At 38.1% G+C, this 10698-nt stretch overlaps 1 protein-coding gene across 1 annotated transcript in view; it reads right to left on the bottom strand.

Annotated features, from left to right (window-relative positions):
- The window catches only part of meis3 (myeloid ecotropic viral integration site 3), a 59388-nt gene that overhangs the window by 35209 nt on the left and 13481 nt on the right, over positions 1-10698 (bottom strand). Inside the window, exons 3-5 of the mRNA XM_061925367.2 lie at positions 1551-1690; positions 1134-1311; positions 1006-1056 (exon numbers count right to left, since the gene is read on the bottom strand). Coding sequence (XP_061781351.1) covers positions 1006-1056; positions 1134-1311; positions 1551-1690 — 369 coding nt within the window. The remainder of the gene's footprint in view (positions 1-1005; positions 1057-1133; positions 1312-1550; positions 1691-10698) is intronic.

Raw genomic sequence — 10698 nt, forward strand, 5'->3', positions numbered from 1 at the left:
AAGACTATGTCTCCCGGCTGGCCTGGGAACGCTTCGGGATCCCCCGGGAGGAGCTGGACGAAGTGGCTGGGGAGAGGGAAGTCTGGGCTTCTCTGCTTAGGCTGCTGCCCCCGCGACCCGACCTCGGATAAGCGGAGGAAGATGGATGGATGGATGGAACTTTGAGTTGATGTCTTTAAAGTAACAATGTAACATCCAAGTTTCAAACAATAATGTAGACTTTAGTGTCTTTCAACTTCTACAATATGAGAAGCAGTGTCCTCTACAGTGGACATGTTTATACCAGTCTGGAAAATGCTGCTACTTAGAAAATTTAACTAAGAAATAAACTTTTAATGATGTAAATACGTCTCAAATTGATGTTCACTGGCTTCAAATATATTTTCAGTGTGACGGTTTAGGAGGCGGCGACTTGTCCATCCCTGCCTTCCGCCAGAGTGCAGAAAAATAGATGGATGGATTGAGGATTTATCAAGTACATTTTTGGTTTACTCATATTTCCCGCGGTAAACATTTTTTTTGGGGTGGATTTCCGTCCGTGCGATGCGACGAGACCAGCCGGCCCTGGCTCGGAACGAAAGTGGAACGCAGAGTTTCTTACCTCCACCAAAGAAAGTGTGTTTTGGCCTGGGTCTGTTTGTCTGTTTGTTAGCAACATAACTCAAGCAGTTATGGACAGATTTAATGTCCAAAAAAACCCGATTCCTTTATTCTACGACAAGTAAGAACACACTTCACTTCCTGCTTACGGCGTTCCACGCCCCCGCGCAGAGGGTTCTGAGAGATATCGTTTATTTACAGACCCGGCCAACGCTAAAGAGCCAGAAATTAAAAAAAATACACTCACCAAGGTTTTGTTTGATACCGTCACACGTCACAGGATTATTATGAAGACTTTGAAATGGAAATACCTAGGTAACTATAATAACGTTACACCCCTAACAAGCACTATATAAGATGGATGTATGGATGGATGGACAATGTCCATTGCAAAGTGCATCTTACCAAGTTGTCAAGCTCAGGGTTGGAGGAAAATATGGGTTTCTCCGAACGAATCTACAACACAAGCATGAGAATCGCATTAGAAAAAAAGCCTGGATTTGAAGTCTGCGCCGCGGTTGGCTGTCGCTCACCTGTTTCGCGAATGCGGCGATGTCATCGTTGAATGATTCGGAGGAGCACACGTCGCTGTGGTTGGTCATGCCTGGGAGGTGGGAGGAGGCTGACAGGGAGGAGGAGGAGTCTCGGGGGGAGCACGTGGCGAGCTCACACTTCTCAAAAACTAAGGCCAATAGTGGGAACAGTGGGTGACTGCACACACACACACAAACACACACACACGCACAAACAGTTAACATACCTAACATAAACGCAGTAACAGTTGATACACCCGACATTCACGGGAGGTGTGAGAAGTCATTTTATAGCAGATATTTATGAAAGTGACAGCTGGAAACAGAATGTTAATGTGCTTCAAGTGCTCCCGCAGTCTTTGAAATGAGTCACAGCACGCTCCGCTTCTATATAAGGATTCAAACACACGGACATACCCATAGATCTGGTCCTTGTGGTGTTTAAGGGAGTCGGGGATGGCGGCTCCGTACTGCGGGGGCGGGAGTGGCCTGACGTCCTCTCCGTACACCCCCAGCGACATGCCCTCCGACCCTGAGTAGTGCACCAGCTCTTCATACTGAAACAACAGTTACAGGTTGTTTGCTTTTCATGCATGAACTGTTTAGCACATTTATAAATATATCACTACCGCATGTATTAGTGATCGATCCAAACATTGATCATATCGATACCAAAGGTTTAATAATGGAGGAAAAAAAACCCGCACAATTTTTTAAAGGGGAACATTATCACAATTTCAGAAGGGTTAAAACCATTACAAATCAGTTCCCAGTGGCTTATTTTATTTTTCGAAGTTTTTTTCAAAATTTTACCCATCACCCAATATCCCTAAAAAAAGCTTCAAAGTGCCTGATTTTAACCATCGTTATATACACCCGTCCATTTTCCTGTGACGTCACATAGTGATGCCGATACAAACAAACATGGCGTATAGAACAGCAAGTTTATAGCGACATTAGCTCGGATTCAGACTCGGATTTCAGCGGCTTAAGCGATTCAACAGATTACGCATGTATTGAAACGGATGGTTGTAGTGTGGAGGCAGGTAGCGAAAACCAAATTGAAGAAGAAACTGAAGCTATTGAGCCATATCGGTTTGAACCGTATGCAAGCGAAACCGACGAAAACGACACGACAGCCAGCGACACGGGAGAAAGCCAGGACAAATTCGGCGATCGCCTTCTAACCAACGATTGGTATGTGTTTGTTTGGCATTAAAGGAAACTAACAACTATGAACTAGGTTTACAGCATATGAAATACATTTGACAACAACATGCACTTTGAGAGTGCAGACAGCCCAATTTTCATCAATTAATATATTCTGTACACATACCCTCATCCGCTCGCAGATTTCTTTGACTTTATTGTTGGAAATGCATCTGCTTTGAGTGTCGCAGGATATCCACACATTCTTGCCATCTCTGTCGTAGCATAGCTTTCGTCGGTAAAGTGTGCGGAACAAACGTCCAATTTCTTGCCACTTTCGCATCTTTGGGCCACTGGTGCAACTTGAATCCGTCCCCGTTCGTGTTGTTACACCCTCCGACAACACACCGACGAGGCATGATGTCTCCAAGGTACGGAAAACAGTCGAAAAAACGGAAAATAACAGAGCTGATTTGACTCGGTGTTTGAGAAAATGGCGGATTGTTTCCCGATGTGACGTCACGTTGTGACATCATCGCTCCGAGAGCGAATAATAGAAAGGCGTTTAATTCGCCAAAATTCACCCATTTAGAGTTCGGAAATCGGTTAAAAAAATATATGGTCTTTTTTCTGCAACATCAAGGTATATATTGACGCTTACATAGGTCTGGTGATAATGTTCCCCTTTAAGGATCTTGAAAAAATGTTCAACTAAAATATCAGCCTCAGCTCTGTATCGGATCAATACCAAAATTTGCAGTATAGCCAAAGTCAATATATGTCTCCAACAAATGCAAATGATGTCCTTGCATTGCTAAAACAACACACAGGCATCCATTATCACCACTTGTACAAAAACACTGTAGCCAAATAAAAACTCGTATATACTTATTTAGATGACACCATTTTTTTCTCAGTCATTCTGACATTATAATGTTTGTAATTATGTGAACTTAAAATTGTGTGTAGTTGGAAACAGATGTTCTGCATTTGTTAGTTAAAATAAAGTTGAAGTAAAGGCTGATACAATTAGAATGACAAGGTGATATCCTTGCGTGCTGGGGACGGATGTGCACATGAGCTTCCCAGCATGCTTTGTGTTTGTGTGTGTTTTACATTTTTGCTAGTTGTGTAAATGTTTTTGTTGTCATGGTGTCCCAGTAGCGCCGCAGTCACAGATGTACTATTATACAGAGAGGGCCATGAGTTTCCATCCATAGGAAAATGTATTATGTATATACTTTCAGTTTCAATGGTTCTAAGACTTTTTTTCTTAGAAAAACTTGGCTTTTCAAGTACCACCATAATGACCAACATTAAAATACAGCAGCCCAGTAGGCCTAAGTATTCATTAAAACAAGGGAGAGATTTTATTTAACAAGTATATTTAACATATTTGGCCACATTGCACACCGTTTGAACAGTAACACTATGTCTACATATAGGAAAATAAAATAAAGTGATTTTTTGGCGTACCACTGGCTGAAGCCCGCGTAGCATTAGTGCAGGGGTAGCTAACCCGTGGCTCTAGAGCTGCATGCAGCTCTTTGGCGCCGCCCTAGTGGCTTCCTGGAGCTTTTTAAAAAATGTACGAAAATGGAAAAAGATGGGGAAAATATATATATTGTGTTTTGATATGTTTTTTTGTAGGAGAACAAATGTCACATAAACCTTCCTAATTGTTAGAAAGCCCACTGTTTAATGTTTGTGTTTATGCTTCACTGATTATGAGTATTTTGCAAGCGCCATTTTGTCCAACTAATTTCCGCGGCCCTTGAATGCACCGTAGTTGTGTGGACTGTGACGCAACAGTTTGTTTTCATGTATAACTTTCCCCGACTCTGCTACAGAGAGACGTGTTTTATGCAACACCTTCTTTGTATCATTTTGTCCACCAAACATTTTATGCTGGGCGTAAATGCACAAAGGTGAGCTTTGTTGATGTTTTCTACTTTTGTGGAGTGCTATACAGATATATTTGGTCAGTGCATGGCTGCAAACTAATCAATACTAATATGCTATTTAGGCTAGCTGTATGTATATATTGCATCATTATGCGTCGTTTGTAGGTATATTTGAGCTCAAGTAATTTCCTTTAGTTGTTTGTGTGCCATGTTGTTCCAGACCACAGAAAACGTTACCCAGCTTGCAAAGATTATACAAAATCCATTACAAGAGGATGGACTGCGGTTTCCTTTAACTTGGACACACACGTCTCTACCTTTAACCACTCTAAGTCAGTAATTTCTGAGAAGCCTTCGTTTTACTAATGTTTTCCACTGTTGTATATATATATATATATATATATATATATACAGTACGCATATATAGTATGTATATATAGATATAGATATATACATATATGTATACATATATGTGTGTGTGTGTATATATATATATATATATATATATATATAAGGACTGTCAATGTTAACACATGTAATTCATTTAAAAATATATATATTGCGCTACTATAAATGAATGATGACTAAACAGTGTTAGTTTTAACTGCCGTAGGAAGGCAGCACGCATTATGTAGAGGCAGTGATGACGTCACACACCAGTGATAATTAGAGCAATGGAACTTTAGATAAAACAGTCAGTATTGCAGCGACAAATTTTCTTATCATTAGCGCACATTAGGTTTAAAATAGAATCATAAAGCGAAACATGAACGTGAGGATGACGCCGCTAGCATGAATGCTACTTAAGGGTTTTAGAACAAGCTAGTCAGATTTCTTCTAGACCTCCACCCCAGATCACACCTCACTCCTACCCACTTCTCCAAAGTGGGCTGGCTCAGGGTGGAGGACAGAGTAAAACAACTTGCACTGAGCCTAGTCTATAAAATCCGCTACACCTCCCTGATACCGAAATACATGTCAAACTACTTCCTTAACGTAAATGACCGCCATAACCACAACACCAGAGGGAGCTCCACTAACCACGTTAAACCCAGATTCCGATCTAACAAAGGTCTTAACTCATTCTTTTTCTTTGCCACATCAATATGGAATGCACTCCCAACAGGTGTAAAAGAAAGGGCATCTCTATCCTCCTTCAAAACCGCACTAAAAGAACACCTTCAGGCAACTTCAACCCTAAACTAACACCCTCCCTTCCACATCATACGTCTTCGGATTGTAAATAATCAAATGTAAATAATCAAATGTTGACACTTTTTTTTTTACACTTTTTCTTGTACTTTCTGATCTCTCTCTCTCTGTGTCCACTACTTGCTGTACATATCCTACCAAGTCAGACCTACACTGTTCCAATGTCCATTTCTCTGATGATGCAATTGTTGATGACTGAAGTGTTGATACCAACCAAACCTAAACCCCCTCCCTCCATATCCCACACCCCGGATTGTAAATAATGTAAATAATTCAATGTATATACTCTGATGATTATCTTGTGTGATGACTGTATTATGATGATAGTATATATCTGTATCATGATCAATTTAAGTGGACCCCGACTTAAACAAGTTGAAAAACGTATTCGGGTGTTACCATTTAGTGGTCAATTGTACGGAATATGTACTTCACTGTGCAATCTACTAATAAAAGTTTCAATCAATCAATCAATCAAAGGGTTGCCAAACGTTCCTTGAAAAACGAAATTGTCCCGTATTTAGAAACAAAAGTATGTGTTCTGTATTGAGCTGTCTAGGAACATATTTTTTTATTAAATAAGTGGCCAACAGAGCCCATTATGTTTTCATGTTAATGTTATGTCACACGCCAGTTTTGACACAGCAGTTTCGCTACCATTGCCAACACGCACCAAGCAATCATCTTGTCAATGCAGCAGACAACTAAGGTAAGTGTATAAACGTTCAAATATAAGTGTTCTGCTTGCTGTCTGTGGTTGCAATAAGCGCAATGTTTATGTGAGTGTGTTTGTTTGGTCACTGAGTGCAGGTGGTCCAGCACACGTCGTCATTCAATGAAGACATTACACATCCAGTTTGCACTCTTCGGTAGGGGAAGAGAGGTATGTGGCAAGTTAAAACTATTAGTGGTGTGTCATTTATTCCACTATTGAGCTATGAGTGTGTGTGACATTTTTATTTAATGACAAACTACACAATATAGCATAAAGACAATATCTCCTTCATAAATACAGACCAATTGCCTGTCATATCAGCTAAACAAATATCTCACCCCTCTTTTTGTCACAGTAGTTTTCATAGTGATGAAAGTTGGAGACCCGCCCTATTAAAAAGCTGCACACTGAATTTATTTATTTGTTATTTTATTTTTTTTAAGTTAAGCAGGACAGACTCCTGTTAAAGAAATATGTTTATTTTCATTCTGTTGAGTTAAGCAGGAAACGTTTCTATTTAAGACAAAAAAAAGTGCACTTAATTCTTTCTATACTTACTGTTACCAAGTTTTGGCAAATCAACGACTTGCAGTTCAGTAAAACATTCAGAAAATGTTCTCGTGTGACATTCTGACTACAAAATTGCATTTGCAAATGTAATGAATGCAAGCAAATAATAACCTGTGATTAACCATGATTATTACAGATTGAGACTGGACTAATATGAAAAAATCAATGAATTACTTGACAGCCCTAATATATATATTATTAAAACTATGACACCTGTGAAATGAAAACCATTTTAGGTGACTACCTCTTGAAGCTCATCGAGAGAATGCCAAGAGTGTGCAAAGCAGTAATCAAAGCAAAGGGTGGCTATTTTGAAGAAACTAGAATATAAAACATGTTTTCAGTTGTTTCACCTTGTTTTGTTAAGTACATAACTCCACATGTGTTCATTCATAGTGTTGATGCCTTCAGTGACAATCTACAATGTAAATAGTCGTGAAAATAAAGAAAACGCATTGAATGAGAAGGTGTGTCCAAACTTTTGGCCTGTACTGTATATGTACATATGAGGTTAATTTATTGTTATTTTGTTGTTAGATATGACAAAATTTCCAACCATGGCTATTGTGATCAAATTTATTATGGTTATCACGGTATTGTTAGAATGTGCTGCTCAAAAATAATTACACGCACATTTTTAACAATGTTTTGTTTTATAAACAAATAAACAACAGACACACATTATACTTATATTGGCAGGAGAAATATAAAATGTTAAAATTATTGCTATTTGAGCCATTGTAATTTAAAAGGTAAATGTGTGAGAGTGTTTCCTAATGATAAAGGTTAAACAGGGGTTGCCGCTTAACTTCCTGTAAACATGCTTATGTATAAATCTTCATATTTGTCACTCTGTTTAGACTATAGGTTCAATGTACACAATTGAATAGCTCAGTTGCAGTTGTTTAGATTGTACAGTTTAAGTCGTTTGGAATGGGGTACGACTTTAATGTGTCTTGTATTCATGTTAGCAATTAGCTCCTCCAGGAAATGGGCAGTATAACTTTGAGTTTATCAAAGTGGGGTAATAAATCACGGTTTACAACAATTAGAATTTAAAGTGGTAATACAAACCGTCAGGGATTTTACCGCGGTTTATCATTAATACTGTTAATCGTTACATCCCAACTAGTTCTGGGCGACATGGCTGAAAACTATATCTCAATATACGTTTTTTATATTGGTTGATATCGATAATTATTGATATTTGTTATGACCTATGGAAAATATGGACCAGGAGAAAAATATATTATTTCAGATGTAACCTTATATGATTATAATCTCCTTAGCTATCAAGGCCGAAAGGAAAGGAAACGTCAACACAACCATGGAAAACAGTCAAAAATCAATGTAAACAACATTTTAAAATCACATTAAACACTTAACAATTACCTCTTTAAATTAAGGTGCAAGAATAAGAGATATGTAAGAAATGCTTAACAAAGTATAAGGAAATTGTGCAAAGTGTAAAAATGCAAACATAGAAACCTGAGAATAACTTTTTTTTGCAGCTTTACTTCCAGGAAGTTATGTGGTCTGTGTAACATTTAATTTACTTTTACCTAAAAGTAGCATATTTGTTATATTTTGTTATATATTTTATTTATACAGTCCTGCACTTTAGTTCCTACTCGGGTTGTCACGATACCAATATTCTGGTACCGGTACCAAAATGTATTTCGATACCTTTCAATACTTTTCTAAATAAAAGGGACCACAAAAAATGGCATTACTGGCTTTATTTTGACAAAAAATCTTAGGGCACATTAAACACATGTTTCTTATTGCAATCAAAGAACAATGTTGTCCTTAAATAAAATAGTGAACGTCTTTTAGTAGTAAGTAAACAAACAAAGGCTCCTAATTAGTCTGCTGACATATGCAGTAACATATTGTGTCATTCCCCATTCTATTATTTTGTCAAAATTATAAAGGACAAGCTGTTAAAAATGTATTATTAATCTACTTGTTCATTTACTGTTAATATCCGGTTATTTTCTGTTTTAACATGTTCTATCTACACTTCTGTTCAAATGTAATAATCACTTATTCTGTTGTTTCGATACTTTACATTAGTTTCGGATGATACCACAAATTTAGGTATTGATCCGATACAAAGTAGTTATAGGATCATACATTAGTCATAATTTAAATTCTCATGTGTCCAGGGACATATTTCCTGAATTTATGAATATAATATGAATTTTTTTTTTAAAAGGAAAAAAGATTTTGTGACGATAAAAATTTTGATGTAATCATAGTAGTATCGACTAGATACGCTCTTGTACTTGGTATCATTACAGTGGATGTAAAATGTAGATCCACCCATGGCATTTGTTCACATTGTGACGCCGGTGAGCTATAGTATCCTCCTACGGTGTGTAGTGAAGCATGTTTAGCTATTCCTTGTCCTGCAGGGATGATACTTGTAAGAAACGTACTTTATTTGTAACCATTGAGGCGAGGATTAGTGATTTAGAAATAGCTAAAACACTGCAGACTGCGAATGGGCATTAGCCACTAACTAGCTTGCCTGTTTTAAAGCACCTCTTCCTGTGGGCATTTCAGTGTTATAGTTTCACCTTTATCATACGTTTTTAAGCCAAAATGCGTCCGTTCTCCCTTTTCTGTCTACACACTGTGTCTGCGTGTAAGTACTCCGTGATTGTGCACTGCCGAACATGCTCGTCTGCTCGTAAAAGCAGCAGTGTCACGACGTGACGACGACGCGCCGTCAAGCCTGTAAAAAAAAATATGGCCAACCGGTACTTTTCAGAGTATAGTACCGTTTTTGATTCATTAGTACCGCGATATTATACTACTACCGGTATACTAGTTTCCGTACAACATCCAAATAGGGAACAGATGAGGGTTGAAAAGAAAAGATGAGTGCCGCGAAAGATAACGGTCTGTTTTAAAAAAAATTAAAAAACTGCCACACTGTCGAGGTGACTTTTTCCTGTTTTATCCACAATTCCTTGCTCTCTGTAGCACTCATTTTTACTTTCTCTTTTCACACCAAGCAGAGAATAAACAGGAAGATGGCGCAACCAAATATAGTTAATACTGTTATGCTCTTTGGGGTAACGATCCGATTCAGAATTGATTCTCGATTCAAAACGATTCTCAATTCAAAATCTAGCCATCCATCCATTTTCTACCGCTTATCCCTCTCGGGGGTAGCAGGGGGTGCTGGAGCCTATACCAGCTGCACTCGGGCGGAAGGCGGGGTACACCCTGGGACAAGTCGCCACCTCATCACAGGGCCAACACAGATAGACAGACAACATTCACACACTAGGGCCAATTTAGTGTTGCCAATCAACTTATCCCCAGGTGCATGTCTTTGGAGGTGGGAGGAAGCCGGAGTACCCGAAGGGAACCCACGCAGTCACGGGGAGAACACGCAAACTCCACACAGAGAGACCCTGAGCCCGGGGATCGAACCCAGGACCTTCATATAGTGAGGCATGCGCACTAATCCCCGTGCCATGATTCAAAATCTGTAACAACAATAATTTGGGGTGTCAAAAAAATTTGATTTTCAAATGAATCACGATTCTTGCCTGTAACGATTCTTAATTGATTAAAAAAAAAAATTTTTTTTTTTTTTAAATATATGTTTTTTTGTTTTTTTACTGTGTCCTATCCAGACATTCAGGCAAATCATATAATTGATGTAGATGCCCATATCCGCTGTACAGATTTACTTTAGAAAACAGAAGTTCTCTTGTTGCCTTATTTGCATTTGACTTTATTAAATGTTTGAGTAGAATTTTATTAAACAAAACCATTTTTCTTTTAAGTAATACATACATTATCAGAGCTGTTATCTATTTTATGGAGGAATGTAGTTAATCAAAGAACTGGCAACCAATGTTATTAAAAAAGTATTGATTTTTAATCGAGAATCATTTTGAATTGTGAATCAATAACAAATTTTGCTCGACGATATATTGACCTACAAATTATTGCCCATAAACAATATTATTGCCATTATTTTTATGGGACCAAT

The sequence above is a fragment of the Nerophis lumbriciformis genome, linkage group LG30 (assembly GCF_033978685.3).
Source record: "Nerophis lumbriciformis linkage group LG30, RoL_Nlum_v2.1, whole genome shotgun sequence".
In the NCBI taxonomy this organism is placed as follows: Eukaryota; Metazoa; Chordata; class Actinopteri; order Syngnathiformes; family Syngnathidae; genus Nerophis; species Nerophis lumbriciformis.